General features: G+C 39.1%; 2 protein-coding genes across 3 annotated transcripts; one reads left to right on the forward strand and one right to left on the reverse strand.

Moving 5' to 3' along the window:
* Nucleotides 1-670: 670 nt before the first annotated feature.
* pym1 (PYM homolog 1, exon junction complex associated factor) lies at nt 671-3,331 on the forward strand. Its single transcript, XM_057830279.1, has 3 exons — nt 671-949; nt 1,506-1,599; nt 1,667-3,331. The coding sequence occupies exons 1-3, from the start codon at nt 919-921 to the stop codon at nt 2,133-2,135; spliced, it is 594 nt and encodes a 197-aa protein (XP_057686262.1). The 5' UTR covers nt 671-918; the 3' UTR covers nt 2,136-3,331.
* LOC130912290 (transmembrane protein 198-like) lies at nt 3,274-15,967 on the reverse strand. Of its 2 annotated transcripts, XM_057830272.1 has the most exons (6): nt 15,852-15,967; nt 7,673-7,904; nt 6,990-7,214; nt 4,175-4,750; nt 3,969-4,096; nt 3,274-3,828 (listed from the first exon to the last, which is right to left on the reverse strand). In XM_057830272.1, exons 3-6 carry the CDS (start codon nt 7,132-7,134, stop codon nt 3,685-3,687), a joined length of 993 nt encoding a protein of 330 aa, XP_057686255.1. In that variant the 5' UTR covers nt 7,135-7,214; nt 7,673-7,904; nt 15,852-15,967; the 3' UTR covers nt 3,274-3,684. The 2 variants fall into 2 exon arrangements, with proteins under 2 accessions (XP_057686255.1, XP_057686256.1); XM_057830273.1 differs by lacking the exons at nt 7,673-7,904; nt 15,852-15,967 and adding an exon at nt 7,319-7,462.
* Between the last annotated feature and the right edge of the window lie 393 nt (nt 15,968-16,360).

Raw genomic sequence — 16,360 nt, forward strand, 5'->3', positions numbered from 1 at the left:
CGTATGTTGAATGTATATATCCATCTTGTGTCTTATCTTTCCATTCCAACAATTTATTTTACAGAATATATATATAATTTACAGAAAAATATGGCATATTTTATAGATGGTTTGAATTGCAATTAATTGCGATTAATTACGATTAATTAATTTTTAAGCTATAATTAACTCGATTAAAAATTTTAATCGTTTGACAGCCCTAATAAATATAATTACTTACCTTCTTTTTATCGCTGGATTGAAACAAAAGCAGTTGCGTGACGTCTGTAAACAGGTTTCTGGGGTAAAACGGACAAATTAAAAATAGTTTAGGGACTTAATGCGGCATGAATCTGCTATGGCAGCATATAGACATATTGTTCTATCAGACACAACAGTTCTTTTGGCTTAGAGGGGTGTATATACATATATATATATATATATGTATATATATGTATATTTATTATTATTTTGTTTTTTTAAATCAGATTTATATTTACGTGCTCTCCCCTCTTTATTCATATTATTTTGGCTGAAAAGAAATCAAATGAAGAGATTTTTTAATTGAAAGGTTGCAATGTATTGATGATGTCCTTAAATTCACTTTTCCTTTGCTCGTTCCACTGTGGACTATCCTCTTTTTATATCTGGCAACCCTCAATCCGTGTCGTCATTTCCGCTGTGGGGAGAACGCGTTGGCTTGATTTGTTAAATAGCGTCTCCCGATGACAAGATCATGTCGTTACTTTCACCGTTGTGCTGCACCAGTAATCGTCCTTCATAGCCTTCTTATGTTATCATGAGAGGAACCACCTCCAGGAGAATGCAATTGAGTTTATCATTATGCTAACCTTGTAGTCTTCGCGTGGTTTTTGGTCAAGGAGCGTGGCTCTGGGGGACGTTTGGACTGAGCCGAGAAGAGAAACGGAGCTTTTCAAAATGGCGACCCCCTATGTTACAGATGAATCTGGTACGCCTGCTGAAAGTGCAATGTTATACGCTGCCCTGTCCATACAAATAACGTGATAATGGAATATTTCATTATGAAGCAAGTGCTGTCGGGTTCCACAGTTTTATTTCCAACTGCGTTGTGTTTTGACAAACGCAACGCTGTTTTTGTTTTCACGTAAATGAATCCGTTGCCCGGATACGAGCCGCAAGTTAGCATGTTGCTGTCCCGCGTCCTCATTGAAAGAGCGACGAAGTCGTTTTTTCCCCCCTCCTTGCATTTCTGACTATAATTAAGTCAATGAAATAATTTTCCATAATGATTTAACTGATTTGCAGTTGCTTGGCATATGTATCCTATATAGATAGTTGACCATTTAATTCAAAGATTTTTGGACCAGTTAAGTGAAATTGGATCACATCTAACGAGTTGTGACTCGCTACTGTACTATGAATTTCGCCCTCATTCAGTTTAATGACCACTGTCAGTCCTCCCAGTTCAAATTGATAGGACATCAACTGCAGTTGTTGAGTTAAAAATGGCAATTTTCCATTCTCATTACTTTTTGCTCTTTTAGGAAAATATATTGCTGCCACGCAGCGACCGGATGGCACGTGGAGGAAACCGCGGCGGGTGAAGGAAGGCTACGTCCCCCAAGAAGAGGTCCCTGTGTAAGTCAGCTTCTTCCCAACAGCTTGCCGAGGTTACTTTTTTTCACGTTTCCTCACTGTTTTACAGATATGAAAACAAGTACGTGAAGTTCTTCAAGAACAAACCGGGCCTTCCGCCAGGCCTGAGTGCATCAGACGCCGAGCCTTCAAATCAGCAGCAGCAGAAGATACCAGGATGCGCAGACAGCGACGCCGCCGGTCTCTCCAAGTCGGCAAAACGCAACCTGAAACGTAAAGAAAAGCGAAAACAGCAGCAGCAACAGGAACTGGAGGAGAGTACGGCTGACGCGGCGACTCTTGTTGATGCCGTTGAGAAAGTGAGCATCTCTGCGGGTGGCGAAGCCGCAGAGGATTCCAGCTCCGTAGAGAAAGCCAAGAAAATAAAAAATATGAGGAAGAAGCTGCGTCAGGTTGAGGAACTGCAGCAGAAGGTAGACTCAGGGGAAATAAAGCAGCCGACGCAGGACCAGTTGGAAAAGTTGGCCCGGGCAAAAACTCTACGAGACGAGTTGGAGCAGCTGGAGCGCCTCTCATGAGAACGGACAAACTTGGTCAACTCCGCCCTTTTAACGTCTTCACCATGAACAATGAGTAGCAATTTATGTCAATCTGCCCACTTTGTCACATTTCACACTCAACTTGAGCCTGACGTTCATTTAAACTTAGTTTTAAGAAAACACAAACCAACCTGTGCTCCATGTTTCCATTTTGTACCTTTAAAAAAAAAAATAGAAACAGCAACCATGAAGTAGTTTTTTGACGTGTGCTTTTACAACGACTTCCAGCCAAGGCACCATCTTTAATTAAAACTACATGCTGCAACCAAATCATCTCATTCTTTTTGTTGGGGGGGGTACTAAGTTGCAAGTTGAACTACAGTTTTAACTTGCTCAGTATATCAGGTGTAAAAGTCACGTATGGAGGGAACCACACGATCGCAAACAAGTACGGTAGTATTCTGGCTCTGCAATTCTTTACATTCTGATATTGAAAGTTTTTACAAAGTATAGAATTATAGTGTTTATACATAAATTTTGTGTCTCCGGGGATGTGGTCTGCAACAGATTTTATATGATGGGAGTTTCCTATGATCAGTTTCCTGAGTTACAACCATAGACACAAATTAAACGGTAGTACAAACTACAATCCCAAAACACTGGGAACACTCAGAACACTTCCCGAGGTTATAAACATTCTGTATTTTGCCATGAAAAAAATAGGCGAGTCCTGTTGCAACGAGAAACTAGTGTTTCCACACAATTCCAGCCATCAAGATGTTCCTTAAAAATGACCCTTACTATTATGGCCGTGAGCAGTAAGTATGTATTGTATTCGATAGCTTCTCCACATATAAAATTTTCATTACAAATACATGAGACAAGTCAGGTTTGTATTTTCATTTGATGTTTAAAGGTCTATAGTAAATATCAGGGAATCGTGTTCTGTAGCGTGAACAGCAGAGGACACTAGTGTTTCAAAACAGTATTGTGGCCTGTCAGTGAAAAATATTTTTTTCTCAACTTCTTTGATTGTGTTAACAGATATATATCACACATACAGTACTGTGCAAAAGTTTTAGGCAGGACACCCTGCCTAAAGGTTTTGCACACTACTGTATATTTTTATTATATTATGTATATACAGGATATACTGTATGTATATATTTTCCCCAAGTGGAAGCTTCCATGATGCTAATAAATTTAATAATTAAAAAAATATATATACAGTACTGTGCAAAAGTTTTAAGCAGGTGTCCTGCCTAAAACTTTTGCACAGTACTGTATATATAAACAGTTATCAATATTTCCATTTGTGTTTGGTGTTGTTAACAAATCTCTGAATTAAAAAATGTATTTAAATAAAAATTCTATATTGTTTGTTGTTTATTCCAGTTTGTTACATGTGATAGTGAAACTTACACATGACACACATTTTGCATCTCTGTAGTAGAGTCCTATGACATGTTGACGGGGGGGTAATGTTGAAAATTTTCATACCTATCATTCAACAAAATGTTTATCTGCTTACACCATGCTGCATAAAGTCCAAGAACTGGACTGTCCAGTTCTCTTATTCCCTGCCCCTTTACACCATACAGGCTGGTGAGTATGTATTCAAAGGCACCACGGAGCCTGTTTCAAACTCAATGAGCATGTGTGTGACAGTGCTGATGTTGTCGGTTGAGGAGCCCTTTCCCTCCTGCCGCTCCCGCAGGCTCTGGAGATGACTCTGCAAAGAAAGTGTCATGTGTACTGAAAAAGTTATTAACTCATTGGCTGGTATCACTGTCAATGGCATAAAACACGCTTTGTATTTGGTGCACAAAGTTTAAACATTTCAAATGAATGTCACTTTGCTTGTAAACTGACCGGCGCGAGGACATCCCCAGCATAGCGTTTTAGGAGCGGAGGCCTCCGTTGACGGTAATGTTGAGGCCTTCTTCTGCACTCTTTGTATTTATGCTTTTTGGCAGGTTTCTTCTTTTTTGGAAGCATAGCTGCAGAGTACACAAATATAAGTGTCATGAAGAATGAACATTGGCACATCTGACCGGGCGGAAAACAAATTTCCTTACACTCAGTATGAAACACTCCTTTAGCAGTACACTTCCACTGTGCCAACATGCTGATCGCACCAAGAAGTGGGCCGATTCCAGTGGTGGCCCAGTTGAACCAGCAGAGTGGAAGTGGTGATTTTTGACTAAACATATCATAAACCTGATCGAGCAGCATGAAGGCACCCACAAAATAATCTACGCACAGCATCACAGTGGTAGCACCAAAGGCAGATGTATATGTGATGATGAACAGTCTTTGCCACCGCAATGCGAGCACAGCCGCGCAAACGCTGGAGGCCATGATGACGCTGAGGGGCATCCATGTTGGCACGACGTTGTGGAACTGACTAAAGATCACCAGGGTGGCGCAGCAGAACAAGCCGCTCAACTGCAGGCCGCACAGGAGGAGACCCAGCGTGGTCACCAGTAGGCTTGCCAAGCCGCAGAGCACCCCGACACCCAGGATGATTCCGGCTTTGGTCTCGGTCCCTGTGTGAGCTTCCGATACAGGCTTGATGTGATACAGCCAGAAGACAGATGCCGATCCAGACAAGAAGCCGGAAAAGAAGATGATCATCTTAAAACAGCGATACCCTGCCAACAAAATACAGATGCAACTCATGAGAAAGAAATAAAGATTGAAAGTCATTCTGCATCCCCTGAATGGTAAATGGTAAATGGTGTTATACTTATATAGCGCTTTTCCACCTTTCAACTGTCTTTTGCAGCTGTTACTTTAACCCTTTATGCACAAATTGTGAGCTATTTTCTTTAAATGCTTTTATTACATTCATATAGGGCAGGGGTATGAAACATACAGCCTAGGGGTCAATTGCAACCCACAGGACAGTATTTTGAGGCCCTCATTTGACATCCAATTGTAGTACAGGTAGTCCCTGGGTTACGAACGAGTTCTGTTCTTACGCTGGCGGTGTAACCCAATTTCCGCGTAAATCGGAATTAACCCTTTAAGTACTCCTTTCTCTCAAAAATAACTATCCAAAAAGTCCAAAAGTATTGTACTTTGTTTAATGATAGAACATACACTGCCCTCAGGTGGCAGCGTTGGGTCTGGCTGTACTGTCGCTTGGTATGACTGAATAGCAGACTCGGATGTCTGACACTGATAAAGGATAGTTTCGCTCTGGTTTGGCTCTCATCAGGCTGTAAATTGTTTCAGATGATATCTCTTTGTGTATGCATTTGTAATGCAGTTTAGAGCTACAAATTGTGGAGTTATGTGTTAGCGATTTGCTATGAGAATTGTAAATTCATTAGCATTTGTAGCATTTAAGCTAGCACACTTTTGTTAGGCTAATTACATTTTTTTAGTCCACTAAATTTAGATAATGACCAGACTAGATGGACTTTTGAACACCAATTGTTGTGTGTCAAGTGTTTTATTGTTAAATTGTGTGTCGTTTTGAACATAAGTGTACATATGTGTGTTACAGCTTTACAAATTGTCAAAAGTGAAGGAAGTAACAAACTTCAAAAAGCACAATTGCCTTGTTTTCTGTCTGTAAAGCTGAACAACTTCACATTTAGTGAGGACCGAACACGTCATACCTATAAAGTAAAGTTAAAAAAAAAAAAAAAAAAAAGGTTTACTGTGAAGTACTGTTTATGAAACTTAAAAAAAAAAAAAAAAAAATCACCGGAGACAAAATGGCAAATGAGACTCCAGCCAACCCTCACTCGGAACGAATTCGACTTACTGCCGGTAAAGCGGACCAAACTCTGACACCGGTCGTACAGGGACCGAACAGCCCTTACCAAGGTGTATTTTTTTAGGGAATTTTAATTTGTTTCTTGTGGCCTCATATTAGCTAATGATAACTTTTAAATAGATGTACATTGTCGTGACCACTGTCCCTGAAAGGGCTAAATGTGCGATTTTTTTTTTTAACTCCTCCACCACTACAGTAGTTATCAGCTTGGCTTTGCCAGCAGGAATAGCCCTCAGAATTTTGAATTTAACCGACAACCAAGGGACCAGACAGTGACACAAAGGCAAAGGTAAAATTCCTGTGTTTGCCTCTTTTAAAAACAGCTGTTCTCTTCATTGCCTCTCCCCCCAGCATTGTATTAATCTGCTGTAAATTCCTCCCATGACTTTTGTTTTAGAAGACATACTCTCTTTAGACTTTCTTGTCATCAATCAACCGATGGATGGACAAAAGCCCCTCCTGTTGCTGTTCTGCAGCACCCCCTGTCCTCTCTGCTCCTCTCTCGCATTGCAAGTTTTATACTGTTGTTTGAGGTGTTTTTGCAGTCGTTTTCCATTTTCCATCCTAGCAATCTCAGCCTTGATAGGAACAGCTGATAGCAACCTGGCAGGCTACCAAACCTGTCTGCTGCTGTATGTGTCACAGTTGTTTGTGTTTCATTGGTGGGTTATATATGAAAAGATGCCCCCCCCCCCCCACCCCACTGTGGAATCAAAAAAGCATGACCGTCTATCTAAAATTGAGTTTGTCTCACTAGCCATGATTATTCCATCCAAATGAGCAATGCAACTCAAGTGAGCTCCAAGAGGAAGTAAAAAAATCCTCTTTGCACTATGCGCTGCATTTCGACGTCAGGCAGCCGACAGGTGTCTCTCTCTTTTGTCAGATTCAATCAAACCTATCTGCCTGCAGATTTAAGCTTATCCACGTTGACGCCACAATACATCTGTCACTCACCACACTTACACTTTTTATAAGCTCAACCTTTATTTGCTCATTCCTTGGTCTTTAATCGCCCTCAGTGACTCTTAAATATGATCATTCATTGACATTGAAAGATCATAGTTGCCGTGTACAGTCTTGAGCTGACGTTCTTTACTTACCCAGGAAGCAATAGATGAAGCCAAACAAAAGGCAGATGAAACAGACGACAGATGGGACAACTCCACAGCCACTATATATCTCCAACATGCATTCATCAAGCCGAGCAAGAGGCTCGTCAGTTGCGTCGATGACCACAAATGCCATGCGTGTGAAGCGCCTCGGTCACACCGGAGGCCGAGCTGTGACGAGCATTTAACAGTTTTTCATTTCATCAAGTGTTGCTCCTGCAAAAAGAAAACAACAGCTATTCAGTTTCCTTTATTTTAGATTAGTTCATTCTTAAAGAAGAAGAGGAAAAAATTGGAATTGCACTCAACAATTTACTCACATAAAGGATACAGATGGGAAAGGCCCCCCCATTTCCTAAAGTGTTGATAAATAAATTGTTTATCGGATTCAGTGTTGGTCTGAACAGTGTTATTCACACTGTTAGCATCTTATTGTGAGATGAGAGCATGTAAGCTGTTCAGCCACAGCTGACGTTCAGCAAATTGAATTAAGGGAGCTTTAGCAGGCGAGCCATCCTCAAATGCTAAGTCCTCCTGTTTGTAAAAGTGCTTTAATCTTTAATAGAAGCATAATTCGATGTACTCATATTTTGTTTTTTGGTCCTTCTGAGACAATTCAGCAAAGAGTTAGTCAATATAGCAGAATAAACAAAAGCCTAAATTTTGTGACCTACCAGTGGCAGCTGGAATGAGGCATCCTCTTCATTATCATCAAGGACTGAAAAAGTGGCAAACTTGTTTAGTGTATTTCCTTTGGGAGCATCCTGAGTGGTATTCATGTGAAAAGCTGACTGTAGGCAGGGATCCTCTGCTCCCAGCAATATGTGAGGCAGCTGACAAATCCGAGAGTCGCCAAAGAGTTCAGCTCAACCTACCCCTTAATCCTCCAGGGCACAGAGCTCTGCACTGGATTGAGAAGTGAAGAAATCACTTGCATGTAAGCTATTATTTACAAAACTTTGTTTTGGACATTTTGACACCTTTGCTAATCATGAACTTTTTTTTTTTTTTTTTTTTTTTTTTTTAATTTACAATACAATTTGAAAGAGCTAAATTCTTCTCTTCAGTTCCCCTCATGCAAATGACGGGAGGCAAGACCAACAGGGACTGATGGATTTTACATCGCGCCTCGATGTCATCTTGTGGACAAATGGCACAATTACACCCCTGCCTTTGCTTAGTTGAACTCATTACCTAGTTTTGATGGCGATAGACTTCCAATCCATTTTAAAGGAAGAGGGAACCTCTGGATCTCATCAGAAATAATCTTTTTTTTTTTTTAATTGAAGAGGAAAACCCTCACATTTTAATTTTTATGAAGTGCAATTGTGATGAAAAACGTAAATAAAAGCCAATATTTCCAGGGAGTAGACAAAATTGCTGTCAACAGACATTTTTAACTCATTTGCTCCCAAAAACGTATAAATACGTTCTATTTTTAATTGTTTCAGTGTCCCAAAAACGTATTCATACGTTTTTTTTTTTGTTTTTTTTTTTTTACAAGAGGCAACTGTTGGTTCTGTTGCACCTAAACTGCAATGGACAATACAATGCTCAAAACTAATTTTAAAGCAATACAACTTGCCACTGAAGGGCAGTAGCACATTTTGTAAGAACTCATCTCAGGCCAAGAAAGGAAGTGAAGAAAAATACTCAAGAAACGGAAGTTGGAGAGATCTTGTGAAGACGCGTGAGGATTTGAGAAAAACGTGGAGAACGATTGGGAAAAAAAGGCAAACGACACTGGAGGAGTGTTTTGAAAAGAAAACAAAACCATCGTTAAAGAAGGATTCAAAAAAATCTATCTTGATGAGACAGACGGTGACGGCCACAACGGACGTTCTGCGGAGCTCACGGTGCGTTACTCCGGCGCCCGAGGTTGAAACCAACGATGAAGACGATGAAAAAAGTGAGACCGATCTTGATCCGGACTCATCAGATTACTGGCAGCCACTTCATTTAACCGGGAGCAGCCGAGAGCCTTCCCCGTTGTTATGTGCGCAAATAGTTCAACAGTTCAATAGTTTAGTTATGTGTAAATAAAATGTTACTTTGCGATCAAAAGCTCTATTTCTCTTGTTGTGTATGTTATTTTGTAGAAAGAAAACATTATCCAGATGTTTAGCATGTCACAAAAGCGAAAAATAGCTGTGTTAAAGTCAAAGTTATGTTTGAAATGTATGCTTTTACAAAAAGCTTAATTCCTCCGTTTTTTCATCAGAAATTGGAAAATTGCTCACACTAAGCTATTTTCTAATGCTGATTTCTAAAGAATGGAAAAAGATATGAACTAACTTTTTTTTTCTGCCAGAAGAAGAGAGTTTAATCTTTCTTTTGGTGGGTTCCATGTTTATATAGCAATAGAACAGAATTTTCTGTGGGCCTTGCAAAATCAGTCAAAATGCAGTAAAACGGCCGGGAGCGAAGGGTCTTGCTCCGGTGAAAATGGCTAGGAGTGAATGAGTGAAATGTCAAAACTGTTTTAGCCAATAAAATGTGATTATTTCCAACAGTCTACCATTGCTCTTGACGTTAGTTCTACCCAAACTTTCCGAGACAATTGCGATTGCAATGTTGTTCAAAGGCGAGTCGTCACTTAATTTCGTAATTACCCAGATTTTGCTCAGGGGGAAAAGGAGAACATTGTGTATTTTGTCCTTTTACTGTTGCTGTAAGGTGGTCTAGTTGGCACTTTGTTCGTTGTGGTGTATCTGCGGCACCCGGTCTGCTGCTTGGCTCGGCTACTGTGCTCCTAATTGTGTTGCTAAGGTATAGGTTATGTTGCATTTGTCCCAAAATGGCAGCTCATAGGGTATGAGCTGTGTAATTTTCTGTGTTTAAACATTATTTTCTCTGTGGTGATAGTTCTAAGAAATGTCTGATTTGCCAATTCAGATTCTTTAAGCAACATTTTCCACATGAAGATCATGTATTGAATTCCCTCAAGCATAGAATTCATAATGTATTGACATGACTCATTCCCCATTAACTGCGTCACACCTTCCCGAAGGGGGCCGTAGCGCACTCCGCTTGATTTATTAGCAGTCGGTCACATGCAATGCTCTAACACTGGATTAAGGTTGAAAAAGTACAAAAGTTGTACTGCAGACAAACAGGAAGGATTGTCTCAGTATAGTGATTTGTTCGAGGATTCAAGGTAATTATTTTTCGTAACATGCAAACATTTTGAAACGTTGTGATAAAAATCAATGGGAGAAATTAGCCGCTACAGCACTGGCATTATACTTTGCCATATTTATGTAAAATTAATCATAGACTTCATAATGTATTGACGGGACACCGGGCGCGGGGCCGTTCATAGGGGGCCTACCTCCGTCAATGCAAACCGAGTGGAAACACAGACAAAAAGCTTTTTCCGTTTAAATTCTTGTGAATAAATGCTTAAATTCCTGAATTCATTCTAGATATGGACATATAACAGTCTTGATTCTTGGTTAAAAGCATTAAAACATTTTTTTAAAAAACGTGCAGCCAGCATTTATTTTATGTAAATATTACGAGATATGAGGCTAGTCAATAAGGAAATTAACAGCTACCATAGACCAAGAACCAAGTGAACACTATACATCAGTTCTTACTTGACAACTTTTACAATTCGCTGAAAATTGGCTGCATACTGAATGTTGATTCAGTAATCTAACTCATGGATCTACTTTAGCTGCATATATTTTTTTGTCTTCTGAAAATATTTTCATTCAGCCTTCCTTAATATAACAAATGTTTTATGCTGAATATATCTTCTTTGCAAAAAAGTGTGTGAAATTTAAGCAAAGAAATGACAAAGTAAAAAAAGAAAAAGTATTTTTCCCACAGCCCTGCACCTCTTCAAATCCTATCAATAACTATTTTCAGTTTCTTCTATTTTGCTGAAATAGTGGTTTCATCTCACACCGGCAGTTATTATCCTGCCATTGTTGTAAGAAAAACTGTGGTCAGCCCAATCAATCTAGTCAGCATTTTCCTTCACACTCCAAAAGAACCATCTGTTAATTGCAATCTCTCTTATCCAATGTACTTTCACGGGTAAACCTGTTGCACCTTGAAACATGATTGCACGAAGACAATCGATTGCCAAAATCACATTCAGGCCTGCAGAGCACTGAGTATTGAACTACAGTAAGCATCTGGCTCTTTAAATGAATGTATTTTCCACCTGAGTTCTTTGAAGGCCCTATCATGGGCAAACATATTTACACAGTGCTAACATTGATCTGACCAAAGGCTACAAATGAAAGTTGGGTGATGTCAGTGTCTCACTCAAGGTTTAGAACCCAGATCAATGAATGATAAAAGTGGTTTGTGTATAAAATTAATCAATAATGCTTGTGTACAAGCTGTCCATGAAGTGAACCCGGTTGTATGGAGCAAAAATATGATTATAATGATTTGTTCTAAAATGTACTGAGAACTTGTAACAAAGACTTGCACTAGGCGTGTTAGGGAGCATGCAATAATGTCATAAAATGGTGTTGTTTTGTTAACAATGAAGATATTCAATATGCATGATCGTACTGATCATGCATATTGAATATATTGTTATTAGGCTACTATCAGTAACACAATGCGCCGCCAGGGACTCAAATCCTGTACTGCCAGACGTGTCCCCCTGCTGAAGAAAGTACATGCCCAGGCCCGTCTGCGTATCACTAGAGACCATTTGGATGATCCAGAAGAGGACTGGGAGAATGTGATATGGTCAGATGAAACCAAAATAGAACCTTTTGGTAGAAACACAGGTTCTCGTGTTTGGAGGAAAAAGAATACTGAATTGCCCCATACCCACTGTGAAGCATGGGGGTGGAGACATCATGCTTTGGGTCTGTTTTTCTGCAAAGGGACCAGGACAACTGATCTGTGTAAAGAAAAGAATGAATAGGGCCATGCATCGAGAGATTTTGAGTGAAAATCTCTTTCCATCAGCAAGGGCATTGAAGATGAGACGTGGCTGGGTCTTTCAGCATGACAATGATCCCAAACACACAGCCAGGGCAACAAAGGAGTGGCTTCGTAAGAAGCATTTCAAGGTCCTGGAGTGGCATAGCCAGTCTCCAGGTCTCAACCCCATAGAAAATCTGCGGAGGGAGTTGAAAGTCTGTGTTGCCCAACGACAGCCCCAAAACATCACTGCTCTAGAGGAGATCTGCATGGAGGAATGGGCTAAAATACCAGCAACAGTGTGTGAAAAGCTTGTGAAGAGTTACAGAAAACGTTTGGCCTCCGTTATTGCCAACAAAGGGTACATAACATAGTATTGAGATGAACTTTTGGTATTGACCAAATACTTATTTTCCACCATGATTTGCAAATAAATTCTTCAAAAATCATACAGTGTCATTTGCTGTTTTTTTTTCCACACTCTGTCTCTCATGGTTGAGTTTTACCCATGTTGACAATTACAGGCCTCTCTAATATTTTCAAGTGGGAGAACTTGCACAATTAGTGGTTGACTAAATACTTATTTGCCCAATTGTATATAATATTTTAGGCTGGAAGTTTGCTGTAGCATGTTTGTCAGTTTCATCCCGCATGTTTAAACCGATCAGATTTGCTTCTCATATTTGTGTTGCATAGTCAGAGATGTTATTGAACCTGAAATGTGGTTGGAATAAAAAAAAAAAATCTTCATCCATACGAGTGGAAGATGGACAGTCAAGGCACAAGACATGCACTGATCACAATCTAAATCTGTCAATCAAATGTACATCATAACATTAATGTGTTGGACGTTTCATAACAACAGCGTCATTGTTCAGCCTCTTCACTTAGTATGCAGAGTGTTAGTGCTGGAAATCAAAACAGAGAAATGCCAGAGTGAATATTAAATGAAATGTAGGTGTATTAAATGAAAGATATGGTCTTGTGGTACACAAAATAGAAAGCTCTCAGTGAATGAGAAATTAAGTGGACATTAAACGGAAGAATGTTGTCACTGAATCTTACATTTTTCACCTACCCTCTCAAAAATCAATCCATTTAAGTTTTGTTTCTCTCTTCTTTCTTTTTTAGCTATAAAATGATTGTTATTTACACCCCCCCCCCTCATTTTTACATTACAAAACCTGGCAAACGTGGGAACAACATGGGTAAGTCAACTTTATGTATCCATTGTGTGTGCAATTGGTTAGTGTATCAAGAGAAGGCAAAACTATATCAGATATAAAGTACTGTTTTTATAACTAGTGGTAAAATTGGGCCGGAACGGTCCGGAACACCCTTTCGGTAAAAGAGTTGGGGCGGGAACGGTGCTTTGATCCCGTAAATATGATGGCAACTGTCAAAACTATGTTTAAAAAAAAGCCTGCCAGAGCGCCACACACGCATCTCATCCCCAAGAAGAGAAAATTGATCTACCAACATCAGATTCACCTACACAAGTTTAACAACAAGAATAATAAACTGCTTGTGTAGCGTAATGCACACAGCAAACCACCCTGTACTCAGTTGTCCGTTCAATTGGCTGTTATACTGATAAGTGATCAGCATAGATAGTTGGGTCAAAAGCACGTTTTCTGGAACAGCAAAAAAAAGAACAAGCTTGTTGAATTAATGCTACAAAAAAGGCAATGCAATAGAAAATCGATCAGATATTTAAGAGAAAGGAAAGAGTTGAAGATGCTTATTTATTTCATTTTATTTGCTCTGATGCAGAGGTTCAGAACATTTCCATGTCAATGTGCACTTTGGACTTATTTTTGTTCATTTATGTTAGGCTACCTATTTATTTCCCTATAATTAAAAAAAAAATCAATGTTTGCGTGATCTTCAAAATATATTCCATTACACCGTGCCATATGTTACATTAAATTATTTTCAATTTTAATGTACATCCTATGTTCTTAATGAGGAAAAATAAGAAGTAGGAGATGGAAGTTGGTGTTAATGCTACTTTTGTTAAATGTTATTTTTAGGGCTGTCAAATGATTAAAATTTTTAATCGAGTTAATCACAGCTTAAAAATTAATTAATCGTGTTTAATTGCAATTCAAACCATCTCTAAAATATGCTATATTTCTCTGTAAATTATTGTTGGAATGGAAAGATAAGACAAAAGACTGATACATACATTCAACATACTGTACATAAATACTGTATTTGTTTATATAAAAATAAATCCACAAGATGGCTTTAACATTATTAATATTCTTTCCGTTAAAGGGATCCAAGGATAGAAAGACTTGTAGTTCTTAAAAGACAAACGTTAGTACAAATGATAGAAATTTTATATTAAAACACCTCTTAATTTTTTCGTTTTAATAAAATTTGTAAAATTTTCAATCAGAAAATAAACTAGTAGCTCGCCATTGTTGACGTCGCCGAGTGGTGATGTCACATGGGCTCCCTGCCATTCTTCCACAGTGTCTTTAACTACGTAAGGTAGTGATTGAAATACACCACAAGGTGTCAATGGCGAGTTTTAAATTACTTAGAAATCAAGCCAATGAGTGTGTTTTGTCCCTCGACTGACGCCGTAGCTCCCTGTTTACTTGTCCATCCATTGTACTAATGTACTTCACGGTCATTTGAGTGCTGCCTTCACAACGTACGAGACCTCTGATAGTTTGTACATTGTTTCTAAATATTGCCATCCAGTGTATTTGTCTAGCTAAACGACAGCTAAACGAAATGTTTGAATAGTTTGTCCAAAGTCTGAGCCTCGTTAATACAGATTGAAGCGCTTTTCTTTCGGCGAACATTTTTTTTTTTTTTAGCGATATGAATACTATTTTTGCTGTGCTTTCACTAAATGATACTTATGTTTGTTGTGAAGGAGTTGCCGAAGCTTATCCCAATAAACGGCGCGGTCCAATGAACGCCTGTGTCAACTCGCCTTTCTCTGCCTCTTAGCTCTCACTATGCAAAAAACGGTGTCATTGTAACCTGTTTGAGGCAATGTATGAGCGGGTCATTCCGCGCATGCGTTAAATGCATCAAATATTTTAACGTGATTAATTTTAAAAAATTAAACTGCCCGTTAACGCGATAAATTTGACAGCACTAGTTATTTTGCACATCATTGAAAAAACTACAATTTTGAATGAATATCAATTTTTCGTGTATGCCTTGTGACTAGTCTGGAACTCCAGACTCACCGCTGTTCCAGCGATTGAGTCTGGTAACTGTCCGGCAGATCAAATTCCCAGGGCGGAGCAAGCCACAGCAAACAGACAGCGGAGTGGACCGACCAGCAACGGGCAGACGTGACGTTGGTAAAGCGACAAGAAACTTGCACGAGCGGGGAACGGAAAAGTTTATTCAACATGGCTAGCGCGAGACCGGATTGGAACATATTCTCGGCTCTCCTGTTTGCCATCTGTGTCGTTGTGGAGATGACTTCCGACGCGCAAAAGTGACGTTGCTCGTTAAGAATACGTCACGCAAATAATCAAATCTGATTGGACGGATGATTTCGTTCGCCTCGAGAGGCCATTAAGGAGCTGGGTCACAGACTTTTCTCACAGTGTTTGAAAGGTACAGGGAGAACAGTCTGGCCGTGCCAGGCAACCTTGTGACAGTATGTGTGAAGCAGTAGCCTAATGCATGTGTAAAAAACAATAAAAAGTAAAAAATTCTGGCTCTGTAGCGACCTTCATGTCAGAGAGTTTGGCAAGAAATTCTAGCCACTTTCATCCCTGTTTCTAACCCCATTCCAATAGACGTGGGCATGGACGTTGTGTTCAATGTTCCCTCTAAGCTGCGCGTGTGCGCAATTGTGCACTGCTTGCACATACTCAGCCACAGACTTAATAATATATTGACATGACATTGGGCCAATCTGTAGGGGGCCTATTTTCAAAAACTTCAAATTCAAATAAACCCAAAACAGGCACCTACCATAGGCATATATGAGTCTTCATGAGCAGCGGCATGAAAAAAGTCGTTCCCTTGTAAAAAAAAAAAAAAAAAAAAAAAAAAAGATTATTATTATTATTGTTTTTACATAACAGAACTTAAAATGGCTTTAAAATTCACTAGATGCATTAAAATCACAAAATGCAGAGATAATCACCTATATTTTTAGGATCAATAGCAATATTTAACATATATGTTTTTGCCCAAAATAGCAACTTATTTTTTTTAATTTACTGCAAGTTTTCAACAGCTAATAAATCACTCGATTTTCACATCAGAAACTTAATACTTGAGGAAAACATGCAAAATCAATTATAAATAATATATAAATAGATTATTAAGAAATTCTATATACAATCACAACTTATTGCTTATTACTTATTGTCATTATACAGTTGTACAATGAAATTGTGGCGCATCTCCCTTTACAGTGCGCGATTAGTTAAAATCTCAAAAGTGTCTTTGCAAGTATAAAGTATGAAATCTAAATA

Source organism: Corythoichthys intestinalis, chromosome 2 (assembly GCF_030265065.1).
Source record: "Corythoichthys intestinalis isolate RoL2023-P3 chromosome 2, ASM3026506v1, whole genome shotgun sequence".
NCBI classification, from domain to species: domain Eukaryota; kingdom Metazoa; phylum Chordata; class Actinopteri; order Syngnathiformes; family Syngnathidae; genus Corythoichthys; species Corythoichthys intestinalis.